Raw genomic sequence first — 19797 nt, forward strand, 5'->3', positions numbered from 1 at the left:
ATATTTATGCATTCACTTTTACATTAGCTTATACTTTATATTTGTGTGGATTTGACGTCTTTACACAATGTAGTATGTATGCCCGTCACGTCAGCACTGTCTTGTACCATCGGGGTTTATGTTACACTTTGGTGTTCGGCTGTGTTTCATGCTTGAAAAATAACCTATTTTCGTACGTGTGTGTCAGTTATGCTCTACTTTCACCACACACATACCATTGTACAAACAACATCACAAATGTGCGCATGCAATCTGTCGCAGAGACTGTATATCTGCTTTGATTACAGATATTTTTTGGTAAAATAATCCACATATTTTGAGTACAACAGAAAGAGACAGGAAAGCTTTCCACCATTCAGCAACATGCCATTTAACTACGACGAGTAACCCTTATAGCACCTTTTATTTGAGTACTTGAATATTCCTGTTAGCTCTTATTACAGTAGAACTGTCACTACCACACTAGACAGATGTGCTTTTTTCTTCTCCGTGAATATCTGAGACAAAGGAGAAATGTCAGCAAAGTTTAATTCTTTTGTTTTGCAATAAACTGCAGGCATAACTGGAAACTTTAGGAGTCTGTGGTCTGAAATAAGGACCTTGTTTTTATCTTTCATGACTCTCTAAGACATTTGGGTGTGTTATCTTTTAGTTCAGTTTTGCTTTATTGGCATGAATGTCAAAGAATAATATTGCCTAAGCTTAAAAGATAATACAAAAGAACAATTAATTATACTCAGTTCATAAATAATTTATAATAAATGAATTAAAATAAAAAATATAAAAACAGTAAATGTATGTGTGTAGTTGTGTGTGTTTAAATAACTAATTAATAATTCTTATTCCTGTCTCATGCTCTCATCATCATCTTTTCATCATTCTCTCTTTTCTCAAATCCTTAATTGTTTTGCAATGGCACACACAGGTTCACCACCTCCTCCCCTGTCTGCTTTTCAGTCCTCTCCTCAACATGATTTGTGCTGTCCCACTCAAAATATATGCCGGCACAACTGTATCCATTACCTACATCTTCTTTGAAGGTATCCTTAATATCTTCATTTAGAGAACAATGCCATATGTCCATATATGTTGTGGTTTTTTGCCAGCTTGGAATACAAACTCAAATAAAGCTGATCCACTGTTTCAGATGCTTGCATCTGTGTTCAAAATGGATAATATGTGAAAAGAGCTGAAACAAGTCATTTTTTGAAGCAAAAGTTCTTCAGCTCCTTATACGACTGCCTTTATGTTATGTGTGAATAATAAGTAGTAAATTTCTTTCTCTATTCACCAAAAATACTTTTCCGTTATTCCCAGTTTCATTTTCATTCATTTGAGTATAATTATATGTGAAAGAAACGTGTTGTGTGACTTTCAAATTTCATCCTCTTTTTGCAAAACTAATGATTGTGAATCCCATTGAGCTGTTTTATCAGAAGTGTTATAAACAGAGTCATTTCATCAGAAGTTTTATTCCACGAAGTGTGTCATTTAGCATGTTTTAGTTGTTCCTTTTGTCCCACACTTGATCTTCTACATGTCTGTTTTACTCTCCCCTCAGCTCCTCTGTGCCTTCCTTCTCCATTCAGCCACTCATTATTCATCTTCCATTCCTTCTAAAACACTTTCCCTCTCAACACTGCTGACTGCCAGTGCCAGTCATGAATCTCAGCAGTGTAACGCAGGAATATAAATCACCGGGTCTCTCCTCAGCTATTCTGTCATTGGACACCAGGCCTTGGCAGGGCAATGCAGGGAAAGTAAGGCCTTAACAGCCTTCCCCTCCAACACGTGTGCTGCTGTACGTTTGATGGGGAACCAGTCCAACTGCAGAAATCACATTTTGGGTGAAGACTAAAATGCTCATCCCCAAGCGATTATTCATAGCCCCATTTATGTCAGTCAAGCATACAAGAAAAGTGGGATTCGGTGTCCAGATAAGTGGAGGATTCTGCTGACTACTTGGGATGTCAAGTGTATTTCGACAGGTCAAAATGGTGAATCAGGTCTCTACTTATGGATCCATGCAGACCTGGAACTCAACACTACAGACAGGACTTCCGATGGTGTCAGGCAGACGGCAGCTGAAGAGCGTCCTGGCCGGTCTGACTGCTCTGTCTGGCATTCCTGGGATAACACAGAAGTAGCTTAGAGCTTAGAATGAAATTCCCAAAACTCTTGACCTGACAGAGGGGGTTGAATGTGTCTCACAAAGATAGACACCTCAGACAGTTGATGTTTGTGCACTTTCACTTTAGGTTCAAAGGCTGACTGGAGCATGTATGCTGTTGAGTTCACTCCTCTTTATCTCAGTTAGTCAAACATATATTCAGTCATATTGTGATGCAATCACCAATTTGTGCACTTATAGGAAAAACCCACTGAAGCACATGCAAAATGTGCCCTGGATTCCTTTGTCCATTTTGTTTTTGTTATCCCTGTGGATATCTGGCAACATAGACAACATTAACATCCCAGAACGAGACTGACAATTAAGCTAAAATTCCAAATATTCACTGTATCCAGCTTCTCAAATATGACAATTTGCTGCTTTCTGGCAGGCTCTCTGAGACTTTTTAAAAACTTATAATACAGGGTATTTGTCATGATTAGGTTAAGAATTTGTTTGAAAATGTTATTGACCAGAGATGCTAAAGAAAGCTTTTCTTAGCAACACAACTTGCAATGTGTGTGTGTGTGTGTGTGGCATGACTTTGTGTTATTAGTGTGTATCAACAGGATTGAAAGAGATCCTTGTGTGAGTGAGTGAGTGTGTTTGGGTTGTGGAGAACATGTAGGCTTGGTGTGTGTGGGGGGCGTTAGAGAGACTTACACATGGGGAGGGGGGGAAAACCACCCCTCACATCTGGCTCGCCTTGTCAGAGATCCAGGCTCACAGGCTGAAGTTATGCTGAAACATTGCAGTACCTTCTATACCAGCTACTGTAGATGAGTCAGACAGGGGGCTGAGGAGGTCAGAAATGCTGAATGAATTCAATCACATTGTCTTTAGTGGGTCCAAATCCTGCGAATAGGACCTCGTCCGCCTCCGCTGGTGCAGGAAGGTGACGCAGCGCGAGAGGAGCTTTACCAGGTGAAGCGGTGACGACCATTGCGGCAGCCAGACTCGGCAGCCCGGGAGCGCGTCCCAGCCGGGGCTGCTCGCAGTGGAATAAAGGGATTGAGGAATAACTGGTGGAGACGGAGCGCTGGTTTTAAGTCAGGGAATATGCGTCCGGCTGCACCGCAATGACAACCCAGCGAAGGTCTGCCAAGCTGCAGCTGCGGCGGTCAATCAGCGAGCAGCTGCGGGACTCTACATCCAAGGCTTGGGATCTGCTTTGGAGGAATGTCCGGGAGAGACGGCTGGCAGGTCAGAGAGCCAAAACCAATGGAAGTGAAACTTATATTAATATACGGAATATACTCATTTTGACTGAGTCTGTCAAATGATCTATTAGGCTACATAAAGACAGCCTGAGACGTGAACTGCTGCCTTAACCCACCCAGTTTGTTTTAAAAAATTAAACAGTCTAGGCTATATCTTGGTCTGAATATTTTCCATTTGCTTGTCACTGTTGTAGGACATTACTGTTGGTCGCACTTCAAGGAATATAAACCATTTTAAACAACTCTGCTGAATAATAGGCCATTAGAATGGAAGACAAAAGTTTAACTGCATATTGCTTAATGTGTTATGCCTGACGCGTCACGCGCTGCGCGCTCCCTGATATTTTGGGAAGGTCATTGTCAAATATAGTGCTCCTAACAGCGCAGGCATGTGCTGTGGACAGGAGTCCTGCCGGGGGCTTGAGATGCCAATCGCTCACCATTTGCAGTTCCAATCTGTAGAATTGATTATTTTGCTTATTTTATTTTCGAGAGAGCGACGGCGATCCTATATTTGGGATATCAGATTTCATACATATCTGCATGGAGTCAAAGATTCCATGTACGCGCCAATGCAGCAAGTTTGGAGGGTCAGTCGGTGTGCTCTATTTACAGTGGCCTGGATGCGCAGAGTTTATGTGCCTCTCGCTCTCTCAACTGTGCGTCGGAGAGGGAGGAAAGTGAGGGAAGGGGAGGAAAGAGAGTCTGTCTCCTCGGTTTAATGTAATTACCGAGATGTCTGCCTCTTAAGCAAATTACACGATGAACATTCCCACATTCACATCCACAAATCACCAGAGGCAACGCTATCGGTCAAAGCCACTGTGTGCCTGTCAGGCGTATTCAAATGCATAGCAGTGATAAATCGTATGTGTGACCAGCAAACGGCCACTTAGGCATTGTTAAAGATCGTTTTCACTATTGCATGATGGGTAATTACTAATTATGATGACTATTGCTTCAGTGATGCCTCCTGCACAATTAATTAGGGCAGTCAAATGGAGCACCAGAGAACACCTGCTCCCCCAGTAATCCTCTTTCACCTAATTTCTCACCCTCTCTCCTGTCCCCTAGAGCCCCAAACGCCCCTCAAACCCACAGCCCCTCCTCCACCGACCCTCCCTCACCCGTTGCTTAACCCATCAGCTCACAAGGCACACAGTTCACATCTGTCTGGATCAGATTTTGAGATGGGGGAATTCTTAAAATGTGCACATCTGGCCTCTCCGTTATGCTAGCATTCAGCAGTGCATTTTCCACTATGTGGATTAGTCAGAGCAATGGCACATTGCATAAGGAAGTCCATGCTGGGAGTTGGTCAAATGTGTTAAATTTAAACAGTGTAATGGATTTGTCAGGGACCGGGTTTTTTTTTCTTATTTTATTTTGATGTCCCTGCAGTTTATGTAGATGTAGTAATGTACTTTAAAATGAACAAAAATGAACACAGTTACATTGAGAAAGACAAGATCAAATATTGTAGGACAAACGCACATAAAGCAGAACACTTATGCGCAAACATATTCATTTTCAGATGCAGTTCAGATATCACAAATATCATCAAGTCGCATAGAAAAAGGCACATTTGCAACTGTAATCACAACTAGATGGATGCATTAATCAGCAAATGGACAGAACAGCATCCTGGAGCTGAAACTGACTGAATGTTAAAATGAATTTGATTGTGTTTATGCTTCTATTCAGTCATCTGTATGTTTGTGTGTGTGTGTGTGTGTGTGTGTGTGTGTGAAAAGAGTAGAGAGTACATAATAGCACCTGGATTTAGCTGTAATCCCCCAGATTTTTTAGGTTAGCGGTGGGGGTCAGAGCTCCCCTTTGCGCCAGGGATTTGTGGCTCTTAGTCGCCTCGGTGGGAGTGTTGGGGGGGCTGTTAGAATATGTGAATGCAGATAAATGAGTTGACACAAATCTAAACCTTTACCTTGACTGATCTCTTTCAAACTGGTCATCATTCTTACTGTATCATTTTGCCACCTCACCCACCTGGAGCTGTCTTTCGCTGCTATACTGAAAATACTCAGCTAGCTAAAACTGATTCTATAGATTCTTGTTAGTGGCCCTGAATGCATTTGAAGACACATTTGGCAGCCTCTTCTTTGTGCTTCTTTCATAGATAATCTTAAGGCTGTATCAACAAACTGGAAATCTTATTTAGCTGTGTTAACAAGCAAGTCTTCCTATACAGCTTCGGGATCGGCAAGATTAAGAGAAGTACATTCATGATTTCACAGTTGTCCCATTGCAGATATTTTTTTTTATCTATTTTGAGCCCACGTGCAGTCGTAGATGCGTAGGAATGGGGTCCCTTGGCTGTATCTATAGGTTAAAGATTAAAGGTGACTGGGCTTTGACAGTGAGAGCCCTGAAGCTGGGGAATGCCTTGACTGTGGAGCTCAAACTGGTTAAACCAGTGTCCCCCTGTAATCACTTAAAACCTCCTAAGGGGCTTTTTATAATGAGACCTGCAGATTTTTCCTCATTTACATTATTTTCTCTCTTGATATTACCACTATCACTCCTACTCTTGTGTATCAATAAACAATATCTATTTAGTATCGCAAATATTTTTAGAGACTTCACAAAAGAGATTATTAGATTATTAGTATCAGATAGTATTAGATTATTAGATTTTATATTAGATTATTAGATTATTAGTATTAGTTAATATTAGATTATTAGATTTTATATTAGATAATTTATTAGTATTAGAAGTATTTGAGGCACTTCTATTTAGACCTAAAGATATTCTCCAAGCGCTATGCAAGTTTAATTGTGAATGGCACAATGACATAGATATGGCGACCTGTCCAGGTTGTACCCCACCTTTTGCCCGATGTTAGCTGGGATAAGCGGTTGACGACGAGTGGATGGATGGACAATGACATGTTGAAAATTGGCAGATGTATCAGTGCAGAATAAGAACTGATGAGCGTTGGGGAATTTGTATTTAGGGTTAATGTTTATATTTGTTATCCTGAACTAGAGGCAAAGGTTTGGGCCTTGATGTTAGATCGTGACATTAATGATCAGAACTTGGACATGGTCTTAACAACATCCAAACATTGGAGCTTCACAAAACAGGACTATTGTATTTACTTTTCTTTATATTATCCAGCTGTTTGTTGTCATGCCCCTTGCATATTTGATCATCTGTACTGCCACACAACTGTTTCTGGTTTTCCGGTCTCCTCTTTAGTTTGCCTGTTTAGTTTCTGTCCTGTCTTGGCCTGCTGTAACCGAGACAAAGCGATGGATATTATTTTACTGACCACTTACTACAGCCCTGCCCTCTGCCACTCCATTTACACACATCTATTTAGCTCACTATCACGTTACTGAGTCAGCCTGCTTGTGCCCTGCATCAGTTGGAAGGTTTGCTCAGTGCGCTGCATAGTGTTTTGAGTGTGTTTTCTTTTTGTCAGTTCATCTAGACTGACATGAAAATTCATTAAACAAAGTCAGTCCATACTTCCCATTGTGCAGTGTGCAAGTGAAATTGTGAGAATTTGTCTACCAGAGTTCCTCAAGAGGGCAGTCTAATCAAATCAAATCACAGATGTTTTATTTCACAACTTCACTGACTTTATTTGACTGAGCATTAACATATGGAGTATGTGGTTAATGCACATTTAAGGGATCTCAGACTGTTCACTCGCACCTCTCTGACAGATTATGACCTGTAGACTAAAAACCTCTGCTGTTCAGTAATACCCCTCTGCTGTGAGATCAGGTATGTGTGTGTGACAGCTGACCTGAAATTGACTTTGCTGTGACCTACTTTTCATGTGCACCACTCTTGACTCCCTGCCTGTTTCCTCCCTAAAATGAATTAAAATGACCCCCTATATCCTCTAGTCCTGGCAGTTCACTACTCTGCCAAACTAGGTCAAAGTATGAACTTTCCTCCTCCATCTGTGAATTTACTTACGCCAACTCTGTTACATATGGCAACATTCAATCATACAGTTCAGACATTAGCATTGCTTACTGCAACAGCTTAACAACAGATTTATTGTGATCAAGATGCCCGAGCAGGGAATGTGGGTGGTGTATATGTTCTGGATCAGTCAGTGGTGGAAAGTAACTACGTTCATTTATTCAAGTACTGTACTTGAGTGCAATTTCTATTTCCATTTTATGCTACTTTACGCTACGGGAATATATTTATACTCCACCACATTTATTTGACATCTATAGTTATTGTTACTTTTTTGGATTAAGATTTCACATAAAACAACATGTTAAACCAGTGGTTCCCAATCTTTTTGACTTGTGACCTCATTCAAAATAAGTGTCTGGCTCTTTATCGTGATTCAGATGTCTATGAGTTGTTTGTTCCCCCAAAGAGACATTTCCCTTCAAGCTTGTCACATGATTTTGTTTTATTTCACTGTTTGAGGCCCAAGGTATTAAAAGTATCCAATATTTCATAAAAAAAATAAAACATATTAAAGAAAAGTCCAAAAAATAAACTTAAATTTGTATAGCAGAGCTTTGTTTTTTCTGCCCTATGAATCATCTCACGACCCCTCAGATTTATATTGTGACTCTTTGAAGGGGCCTGACCCATAGATTAGGAATCACTGGAGTGAACTATCTTTACTGTAAAGTTAAAATTATCTCCACCCTGACCAACTGCAACAGTAAAGCGCTGCTTACACACTGATGCATCAGTATTAACAATCTAATAATGTCATATATAATAATGTATCAGTCACAAGGGATATTTTCTGCAGGACGGATACTTTTACTTTTGATACGTACGTACATTTTGATTTTAATGCTGAACTTTTGGATGCAGAACTTGTAATGGGATTTTTCTACGTTGTGATATTGGTACTTTAACTTAAATAATGGATTTGAGTACTTCTTCGACCAGTGGGATCAATTATGTTAAATGTCATGTGGTATAAACTTGATAGTGTGGATTTAGTGTGGAACTTTTCTCAATGGCATTACAATCCTGCTCAACTTTGGTAACAATAGGTTTGCTCCTGTATGCATTCCTCAGTGCAGTATCACACACCCACACACTCTCTATTGTTCTGGTCTTTCTCATTTCACATTGGCGCATGGCCGCTGGGATAGTGTTTTTTTTCCAGGCCTATCCCCGCTCTCATCACATCTTCCATCCCAGATATGCTCTTCTTACACACACACATTCACACACTCACATGCACATTTGCCTAAGGCATGTACCAAATTGTGACTCTGGCACAGCATCAGCAAGCAGGGCAGTGTTCCCCAAGCTGTCATGCCATTGGCTGCTGGTCATGTTACGAAAGGAAAGACCTTGTGGAAGCAAGTTTGTGATTCCTCCTCGGCTGAGAAGTCAGCATGTGTGTGTGTGTGTGTGTGTGTGTGTGTGTTTGTGGGCAGAACAAGGTGGTGTGATGAAGTTTGCGTGTTTGTTTGACTGTGATGAGTTGAAGGGAGGAGGCCGGCGTGTGGGGAGCTGATTCGGCTTCCAGTGAGGACATGTTAGAGGCAGGAATTCAGAAGGAGGGCTCACGCAGGAACTCATCAGGGCGAGTAGGAGGAAGACTTGTAGGTTAGTGAGGATTAGATCATTGTGTTATGGAGGCTACGGACAACAGTATGACCGTTATGGAGGATGTGGATGCTGTAGTTGATATGGACAGTGTGGCAACCTCAGAGACAGCAAACGACAGTCCATACTGTGAGGACAATGCAAACGGAATGGAAACTGACGAAAAAGAGGATGTTACTGGTGGTGTAGTTATCGGAAAATTTACCCACCCTACGAATGAAGCTGTCGCTGACAGTGTGGACAATGCGAGGGACGATGTAGAAAGTGCTGACATCTTCAGAACTGGGGACAGTGCATACAGTGCTGATCTCATAGACAGTAGGAATATGGAAATTGATGACCTTGTGGGTGGTATGGATCATAGTGCCAAGGAAGACAGTAATGACTGCGAGAGTGACAGTGAAAGCACCAATGAGGGGACTTGCCTGGAGGCCATGACGCCGTACGGGCAGGACTATTACCTGAGGCTGGGCGGCACCCCTAGACAGCGCTCAGCCCTGCGCCTCTCACGCATCATTGCCCGCCAGCAGCTGCTACGGAGGTTGTCACAAGGTAGAAATACAGAGATATGGCTAAATTGGCAATGAGTCCTTCAGTTATTGTTAGCAATATTAGATTTGTGACTGATTTTACAGTGTCTGTGATCTGAATTTGACCTGATTAGTTCAATGTTCTCTCAAAAAAATCACATTGCTTGTATTTTTTTCCTCCAGATTTGCTGTTTTTACAAGAGGAAGGTGGAAGATGAATAGATTTGACACTGTCATTGTCATTATAGTATTTAAGACCGAACTAGGGCAATTTCCCTGTAGTTTTCTTTTTTCCTGTCGATGTGCTCAAGAAACCCTTCATCTGTTTGAGAGAGAGCTGGTAGCAGATTCAAACTATTTAAGCATTGATAAAGAAGGCGTGTCAGTTTTAAAACACAGAAAGGAAGAATCTAATAGCCGCCTTTTCACATAATTGAGGAATTTTTCAATATTTGACCAAAAAGGAATTGATCCGACTTTTAGAAGTAACCAGCCTATTTTCTGTTGCATCATGCTTTTTAGGGATGCTTACATGTTGTCAATACTCCTACGTCTTTCTGGTTTTAATCAGATAGATATAGGGAGCCATTTCTTCCTCCAAAGATGTCTTTCATAAATCTGAAAGAAGTCATAACAAACCCTAAAGGACCGTAGTGTTATTGTTTTTGTCTGTGGCCCCCTCCCCGCCCACCTCGTCAGCTTTGTATTCTATGGTTACTTCCTCAACTTCCTGTCACATGACTTACGTTTCCCGGGTAGTAAACAGAACATCCCGGTGTTCAGAAAGAGGCCTTGGGCTACTCCACTGGCTATTCTTATGTGTGATGAGTTACATTCGATGAGTTACTCTCCTGTGTATTCCGATTTTCCAGGTGCGAAGTTGGTTCAGTTAAAAAGAGATTAGATAGTGTGTTTGTGTTGTGTTTTTGTTCTGATTTACTGTACCATGGCACATGGCTCTGGTCTTATGAAGGAGAAGAAACGTGTCAAGTCTAGTGTTAGGGTTTTTTTTATTGCCTGTTGATATATGTACCTCTGCAAGCCAAACCTTGTATGAAGCATCGAAAAAATGTCATGTGAAAGATGACAGCTGTGGCATCAGGCGAGGAATGTACAGTACTGTAGACGGAGAAGCAAGTTTATGCCTGTGCTGATTTTGGGTGATGGTATGACTTATTTAACTTTTACTCTTTGCCTCTTGCACTAAAACACACATTTCTCCTGTTATATCTTCTTCTGTCTTCAATCATACTCTCTCTCTGTCTTCCTCGCACACACTCCCCAGTCGCATACCGTTTCTCAGCAGCTGGTAGGCTGTTCGACAGACTTGAATACAAAAGAACTCAGTGACCTAACCAAACCCACATCTGAAAGTTCTCAAAAGCAGTAGTTTGATTCATATCTCAAAGTACACCCACCCTCCTGCCATTTAGATTTATATATGCACTTGGCCTATATACAGACAATTGGCTAAAAGAAATACATTATTATAATAACATTGGATCAAATTACTATGTTTAACACTATTGCAGTATTACACTCTACACTACCTCCTTAGCACCAATTGGCAAATGGATAAAGTTAGTAATTAACTGGTGAACATAGCGGAACATTTAGCAGGAAAAAAGACAGATTTTTTACTCCAGAGTTGGTGGAGACTAAAAACAGAGCTAAAAGAAGAGCAAATGTCTGACTCATGCTCATCAGGTGGCCAGAAACATGATTGCAAATAAATGCTAATGTTGATCTGTCTCTGATGGAAAAAGACAGCTGTTTGTTTGTTTGTTATCAACTTAAAAGGTGATATGTCAGTCCTGTGTTCACAGCTTGTTTCCACTGCCCCAAGCTGGCCAACAAAATCAGTAATTGTAAAGTTAAAGGAAAAACCCACACAGAAACTTCGTCCCAAAAGCATACTAAATACTAAATCCAAGCAGCTTTTCCGTACACAGTTTGTTCACACAGGAGAATATACTCAAAACAGTATGCATACTAAAAATACCCTGCTTAGTGGACACTGTTCTCCCACAATGCAAGGCACAAAGGAAATGGTGGGGCTGCTCACTGCTGGAGAAAATTAAAACAAAGTCTGAGTGGTGGTTAAAACAGCTTTGTTAACACCCCCACAAAACATAAAATAACTATCCACGGTTATGATGTCTGTTTGTGAAGTTGGCAGTGACATTTAATTGATATCTGCCTAATTTTTGTGTAATGATCTGTCAGTATAAAGTTAAGTATGTTGATTTTTTTGTAAAGTAACTGTAAGTCTCTGAACTCTACTGGAGGGATGAAGACCATTTTTCATTAAGATATATTTCTCATTTGGCAATTTGATGATAGTAGAGAGTGCTGTCTAACACCTCTGTCCAAAGTATCTCATTAGCTTTCCGTTGGGTTCTTATCTGGTGACTATGAAGGCCCGCATTATTTTCATATACAAACATTCAGTGACCCTGAATTCGCTGTCGTCACCCATCTGTATTTTCTTTAAAGTACTCAAGAAAGCCTGAGATTCTAGAGCAACTCTCCTTAAGTGCATCTGTCAGAGTAAAAGTGAACTATCACTCATTGTTACACTCACAACAACTACTGTTGCTCTGCCAAACCATGAGGCTGTACCAACGGCCAATCCAAGCTGAGCTCTAAACTATATACATGCAGCCAGCCGATAATAAATGTTTAATCACTAAATGGCAAAATGGGTAAGATGCAGCACATACATCCCGTTCATATGATCATAGCCTGAATCCATTTAATAATTTGACCCCCTCTGCTGGGGAAAAAGTGGCATAACCAAATACACAACTTGATCACCTTCAGTCTTCTTATTTCATTCTATCCCACCATAAGCTCAGTGCTATTAATAATTTCTTCTTATAATTATATATTATAATTTCTAACTTTCTTTTTCTTTTTTGAGAAATCTGTTTATTGATGTTTTCAGCTTAAACGTGTACAAATCACATATTATCATCACACATATTGTCAGTATATCCCCCCACTCTCTCCCGCCACACCCCAAACTCCAAGATCCTCTAGAATAAATATAGTATAAATACAGATTAGAAAATAAGAAGTTATACACGGCAAGTTCAAAACAAACAAACAAAAAACAAGTAAACAGCTTCAACATTGTTCACCAAATATACATAGTCTCGTCCTACAATTAATATAAGTTATATATAATAATAATAATATAAGTTCCTGACCCAAGTCAAGAGGTATCCCAGTTGGTTACACTGGTTACATAATCAAAGTAAATCAGAAAAGGCATCGAAACACCCATCAACTTATCCTTGTTAACCCTCAAGGTGAATTTCATCTTCTCCAACTGAAGATGAAACATAATATCCCTGATCCATCTTACATGGGATGGGGGATTCGAGGTCTTCTAGTTTCTTCCAGTATGAGACGTCGAGCCAATAAGCTAAGCAAGGCCACCATATTTTACATATTTAATGGTCAGTCACGATCTTCAAGTCTTACGCCAAAAATAGCAAATAAAGGACGTGGGTCAGTAGCTGTACTGAAATCTTCGGGGCCTGCACTGATTTCATGCCAGTGTTGATTCTGTTTTACACTACATTCCTGGGGACTGGACATCATCGCAAATGAACCATAGGGGACGGGACAGACATATTCCTATTTAACGTCCCTCCCTCCCTCCCTCCGTCCCTTCCTTCGTCCCTCTCTCCCATCACTCCTCTGCCTTCTTTGCTACTTTTTTTTCTTTGTGACCTTTAAACACAAAGGACTAAGTGCTTTAGCGTATGTGGGAATATGGCTGCTTTCCAGGCATCCTGTGTGTGTATGTGTGTGTATGCCGTTTTGTAGGAGGACTATGACTTCTCAATTCTTGCCTATACTCCTTTGCAAACTATAAGTTATCTATTCTCTGTCCCTTATCAGTGCTGTTTATCTCTTCTATTTATCAAATTACTTTTGAGTGAAAGGACCCTTTTAAATAAACAGCATTTAAAGAAGCATTAGCTTTATTAAATTAACCAAATAAAGTCTTGTATTGGTCTGTCCAGCTAAGTCCCACTGACATGTTCAGTCCAGGAACTTCCTGTTGCTGTTCTTAGCTCACATGCTGCTCTGGGCGCCTGGGAAATTCAGAACAGGAAATTATGTCATACAAGCACTTCAGGGTCTTTGAGTATGAGGCAGACACAACGCTGAGGAAAAAAGGCTGTCAGAAAGTCAAGGTTACTGGCAGTGGATAAAAGGGAGGAAATGAAAGGTAGAAGAAAGAAAGGCAAAGGCACACTTTCTTAGAAAATGCTGTGAGGACATCGGGGTACTTGTATTATGTGTATTATGTAACATAGCTGGCACCCTTGTTATGTAAGGAATCACCTTACAGTCCCATTGTCCCACACATGGAAGCCCATATTCACACACCCACACTGACATACACATACCATCTGTCTACCTTCCCTGCTGCTGTTCGAGGGGCTTGCTGCCTGTTGTCATATATTCTCCACAGCAGGAATGCAGCAACATGGAATAGGCAGAGGCAAAAGCACGGTAGGCAGCTTGGATTAGCTCCATCTGACTGTGTGCGTTTGTGTGTTTTGTGGCCCACTAATAACATGTTTGTGCACTAATTAATCTCTTGATTAAATTCTGCACCGATGAATAGCAGTGCTTTGTTGCCACGCTGACAGGAGCTTTGTCACTTGGCACCTTTGTGCACAAACACAGAGACGCATTGCCAATTACAGAGGGACAAACACTGTACTCTGTTTTGTAAAAAACAAACAAAAACAAAATAACTATATCTTCAAAACTAGAAAAAAGTCAATGTAAATGCAATTTCTAAACTGAGGGTTTTTAAGTTCTAGAAGCATTCTGATAGCGGTCAATTGATTAGTAATAGGATGTGTTTGTAAGTATACTTCAATATATTGGAACTAAATCAGTATTTTTTTTATTTTCATTGTATTTGTATTGTATGTTTCATTGTTTAGGCAGGATACTGCAGCACAATAAGAGGCAGCAGCATGTATTTTGTGTTTTACTCCCGCAGCTCAAATATCATTGGAGAAGGTTATGTGTTTGTCATGTTTATTTTGTAAAAGCAGTTTGGCGAAATGGACAATGGTTTTGAAAACTCACAACAAGTTCATATGAAAAAATTCTGATTTTGACTCTGAAATTGATATACACGTTTTATATACACATTTTTTGTAATATGTAAAGGGCTCAGTAATTTCCTGTAGTTTTTAGCCAAAGTTACTCAAACAGGAGTAAATGATGCATTTATTGACCATTTTTAAAATTTGGTTTGCTAGTGAGTATTTATGACACCACAACGCTGTATGTGGGATTGACTCACAGTAAACATCAGTGCCCATGTTTATTGTAGTGACAGAACGTGTCAACCTGTGTGGCTCATTGATGTGTTTTAATTTGAAAACGATGGACGTCTGCGGCACAGAGGAATAATCAAGCTTTAGATACACAAACAATACTTGTTAGTAGGATCAATTCATTGTTGGTTTTAGTCTTTTCATGAGATTTTTTGACAGTTATGAAAATATAGAATATCACCAGATGTATCTTTTTTCTTTGATTCTTCATCTGCATCTCCTGTAAAAAACAAATCTGATTTCTACAAAAGGATTCGATAATCTTTCAAATCTCACATTCAGTGGTGTAGTATGTCTTCCTCCCTGTGGTTTTCCCACAGGGTCTGTCCGTCTCAGCTGCCCTCCCCTTCCCAGCTGTCTGCCTGTCTCATCCTTTTTGCATTCTCTGACTCACTGGGGGTAACATCTGGACTGCGCTAAATATGTGAGCTGTGTGTGTGTGTATTGTATGAGTATGCGTACACACTAGACCCCCCAAACATTGTTCTCGTCTGCAGTGTTGTACAGTAAAGCAAAAGAAAGAGGCAGAGGTCAGAGTCTCCTTGCTAGGTTCCGCTGACATGTGGAATTAGCGTCTACCAGTCGTCAGGCTGTGACCTCAGGGGCTGGCTATTGCGAACGCCAGCTGGAATTAGCCATTTCCTCTACAGACGTGATGGGGCAACAGCAGCTCTGGTAGTGACAAAGAAGATGTGGAGCTGGTGGCATTGACCAGCTTCTTGTAGGAGCAAAGAAGGATGAAGAGGTTTCAGTGAAAGAAGCAAAGAGGAAGAAAGGATGAAGAGGTTTCAGTGAAAGAAGCAAAGAAGAAGAAAGGATGAAGAGGTTTCAGTGAAAGAAGCAAAGAAGAAGAAAGGATGAAGAGGTTTCAGTGAAAGAAGCAAAGAAGAAGAAAGGATGAAGAGGTTTCAGTGAAAGAAGCAACGAGGACAGTGGATGAAAGAAAATGTGTGAGGAGTATTTTTGTTTGGAGAAAGACTGTGAGGGGACAAGGCAAGTTTAAGAGCAGGAAATATGCAGAGAGTATTGAGGAAAAAATGTAAACAAAATTGAATTATACATAGAGAAAAAATGACAGTTGTGTGGAATATATTGAAAGAAATGTACACACGAATGAGCAAGGCAAGAAACTTAAACAAGAGTGAGGAGAAGGAAGGAGTCTAGTGCAGCATAAGACAGTGAGAGCTGTAAAAATAGAGAGATATTGTATGTGGATCCTAACAAAGCAGAAAGTGCAAGAGAGGAGGTTGAGGAGAAAATTAGAGGGAAGAGAAAACCTGCATGGGGCATACTAGAAGAGGGAGGCAGAGCTGTAAACAGAAGGGTTGGATAGGCAGCGAGGAAGAAAGTACAGAATAGTTGGCACTTGTTGGAAAGCTGGGTAGCAGCGAATGGATGTGCCTTGGGATGGAGAGGAAACTTCAGCCTGAGCAAAGGAAAGAGAAATAGAAGCATGTCATCACCTGCACCATGAGGGCTTCAAGTAAGTTTTCAGCTCTCTGTTTCCTCAGATTTCCTCAGATTTCTCACAGGCTCACGCTGGTGAAATGCTTCTCACTGGAGTTTCTCTGTCTGTCTATTTTCAGAGTGTTACAAAACATATTTTTCATGATCTGCCCTCGTGTTGCTTCATATGTGATTTAGAGGGACGAGTTATGCTGAGAATGTTGGGAGAGGGATGTAATTGCTGGATTGCGGTGAAAGGATCGTTTCCTCTGACCGTTCACATCTCTGATGGTAAAGATGGAGGCTTTTTATTGCCCTGCTGAACTTTGTCCCCTGTGTTTCTGCGGTGCCTCTCCCATTCACTGCCAGCACCTCTAAGTGAGGGTGAATGAGACAAGTGAGCGTGAATGAGTGGGGTTTTGAAAGAAGTATGAGACACGAGCAGCGGCTGCAGACTGATGCTGAAATAAGGTGGCCGTTGGTTTGTTTTTTAATGAAAGTGGCATTACTGTATTATATTTAATAACTGTGTGTGGACGTTCATATTATTTTGAACTGTAAAACTCCTCATTTAGCCATTTCTTCTGTTCTTATTTTGTCCTGTGGGTTATCTCCTGCTGCAAGCTCTCCCACCTCTCCTGTTGTAAATGGGTCACTTTGTATATCTTTTATATGTGTATATTTATATGTTTTAAACTGAGAATTCACTTCTATAGAAGTACATGTACTTATGTGATCACTGGAACCTAGATCATTTAAATGTTTTTGTCAGCACAAAACTCTGCAGAGCAGTTTAATCAGTTTCTGCTCATAAAGAAAATGTACACACACACACACACACACACACACACACACACACACTCATTTCAGAGCTACCAGTTTAGCAGTGTGAGCAATACATATGCTGATGGAAAAAGTAGTAAAACAAATGCCTGTAAAATGTCTTGTGGTGCTGGCGGCAGCAACTAATGGGGTGTGGTGCCATGTGTAAGGCCTGTTAAATACATGCATTAACGGCTTAAATCTGACTGCTGGTTATCTGAGTGGATGTACAGGATATGTAATGTTATACTGTGTAAACTGTTTCCTTTGTCCTGTCAAGATAGTGTAAGTCCCTCACTGGCTCACTTCCAGCTTTTCCAATCTCACCATTCCAATGAATTCCCAGAGGAAAAATGTAATTCTGTGAGATATTTGCTGAAAAGGTTGGGATAGGGATAACAGAAAATTACAATGTTAGGCTCTTTATTTCTGTCTTTGACTCCTAATTTATCTGTATATTTTTAGCGAGCAAATAATAAACACATCCAGTTAGGTATATAAAAGAAAGATCAGTCCGCTGGAATTCTCAGAATGAAATCTAATAATAATAATAATAAAATGATGCCATATTAGGGCCCATTTCAACCCTGTTTTATTTGTTCTGTTTTCAGGGTTGTGTTACAGTTTTTCAGAGGGTAAACCATAAATGCCAAAAACTCCCTATGATCAGTTTTTTGATGTGTATACTCAACATGCCTCTGCCTTTTTTTGGCTTTACAGAGATTGAGGCCAAGGAGGCTTGTGATTGGCTTAGAGCAGCAGGATTTCCACAGTACGCCCAGCTCTATGAAGGTAACGCGCACACACACACACACACACACACACACACACACACACACACACACACACACACACACACACACACACATGCATACACACAGAGTAGCCAGCATTTACCAAGCTGCCTTTTTTTCACACAAAGACTTGCCCCCTTCAAAGCTCTCCTTTTGTTTATTCCTGCTTCTGGTTTTCTCTCTCTGACTCTCTCTCTCTCTGTCTTATTTTTTCCATCATGTCCGTTTCTCTCTGTTTTCCTGCCATCTCTCCATCTTCATATCCCTGAGTTCTGGGCTGCGTTCTATTTCCAGACTTCAGTTCCTGTCCAGGGGGAGGGGTCATGGGAAAGGCCTTGTTATCACTGCTGGGACTCGCACAGCTTTTCTTTCTCTCTTCTTCCTTCCACCTTTCTCCTTCTTCCCTGAAGCCCACCACATTTTCTTCCAGTCTCCCCACCGTTAAAGCCAGCATGTTCTTGCTGTCTCTTTCTTTCGTCTTTCCTCCTTCCTTTCTCCCGTCTTGCCCTCCTTCCACCTTTTTGTAAAAACCTACAGGCATTCGTTCATGTGATGATCATCTGGTCTCATACAGTTGAGGCACAAACAGGAAATGGCCCCAGTAATCTCAGAAGTAGCTCTTAAAATCCAGTGACCAGCAATCCACACACACACACACACACACACACACACACACACACACACACACACACACACACACACACACACACACACACCAACACACTGCGTTTTTCTGAGAGCTGCTGTGAGCTCCAGTAATGTCGGGTTATGGATGCTGGCCTCAGAGACTTTGCGGCTGCTCCCGGGCACACATGATGCCTGCAGTATGCCACCACACACAGAGAATCCCAAAAATAAAAGGCTTGAGTCATTTTGGCGTTGGCATTTTGTGGAATTATTTTGGGGTTTGAAAATGTGTATGTGTGTTTTGTAAGCTTCAGACTCAGATGACAGGTGTTGACAGCAGTTTTGCCACACTTCGCCATTGGTTGCCCTGCGGAGAAAACCGCTCTGTCTCCTGTCAGTCACTAACTAACAAAACTCATTCTCTCTTTTTATTCTTTTTTTCTGACTCTCTCATACAGATTCCCTGTTTCCAATTGATATTTCCTCAGTGAAAAGGGACCACGACTTTTTGGACCGGGATCTGGTGGAGCCTCTATGTCGGTAAGGACACTTGCACAAACACACATATGCACACTGTACACATACAGACGTGCCCAAATTTGTTGGTACCCTTACAGCTCATTGAAATAATGCTTCATTCCTCCTGAGAACTGATGAAATTAAAAGCTATTTTATCATGTATACTTGCATGCCTTTGGTATGTCATAGAATAAAGCAAAGAAGCTGTGAAAAGAAATGAATTATTGCTTATTCTACAAAGATATTCTAAAATGGCCCGGACACATTTGTTGGTACCCCTTAGAAAAGATAATAAATAATTGGATTATAGTGATATTTCAAACTAATTAGTTTCTTTAATTAGTATCACACATGTCTCCAATCTTGTAATCAGTCATTCAGCCTATTTAAATGGAGAAAAGTAGTCACTGTGCTGTTTGGTATCATTGTGTGCACCACACTGAACATGGACCAGAGAAAGCAAAGGAGAGAGTTGTCTGAGGAGATCAGAAAGAAAATAATAGACAAGCATGGTAAAGGTAAAGGCTACAAGACCATCTCCAAGCAGCTTGATGTTCCTGTGACAACAGTTGCAAATATTATTAAGAAGTTTAAGGTCCATGGAACTGTAGCCAACCTCCCTGGGCGCGGCCGCAAGAGGAAAATCGACCCCAGATTGAACAGAAGGATAGTGCGAATGGTAGAAAAAGAACCAAGGATAACTGCCAAAGAGATACAAG

General features: G+C 40.8%; 1 protein-coding gene and 1 long non-coding RNA gene across 4 annotated transcripts in view; one reads left to right on the plus strand and one right to left on the minus strand.

The window, feature by feature from the left end:
* Window positions 1-1453: 1453 nt before the first annotated feature.
* LOC123962883 lies at window positions 1454-3593 on the minus strand. The gene is made up of 2 exons (XR_006823082.1): window positions 2834-3593; window positions 1454-2127 (listed from the first exon to the last, which is right to left on the minus strand). It is a non-coding gene; the product is annotated as an uncharacterized LOC123962883 (long non-coding RNA).
* stard13a (StAR-related lipid transfer (START) domain containing 13a) overlaps window positions 2894-19797 on the plus strand; it is a 29425-nt gene continuing 12521 nt past the window's right edge. Inside the window, exons 1-3 of one of the 3 annotated variants that reach the window (XM_046039335.1) lie at window positions 2894-3373; window positions 17859-17930; window positions 19018-19099. In XM_046039335.1, coding sequence (XP_045895291.1) covers window positions 3250-3373; window positions 17859-17930; window positions 19018-19099 — 278 coding nt within the window. In that variant the 5' untranslated portion in view covers window positions 2894-3249. Of the gene's footprint in view, window positions 3374-8848; window positions 9515-15771; window positions 16354-17858; window positions 17931-19017; window positions 19100-19797 lie in introns of those variants that run through there. The other 2 variants (XM_046039334.1, XM_046039337.1) reach the window with 2 other exon arrangements.

This window comes from Micropterus dolomieu, linkage group LG23 (assembly GCF_021292245.1).
Source record: "Micropterus dolomieu isolate WLL.071019.BEF.003 ecotype Adirondacks linkage group LG23, ASM2129224v1, whole genome shotgun sequence".
Taxonomy (NCBI): Eukaryota; Metazoa; Chordata; class Actinopteri; order Centrarchiformes; family Centrarchidae; genus Micropterus; species Micropterus dolomieu.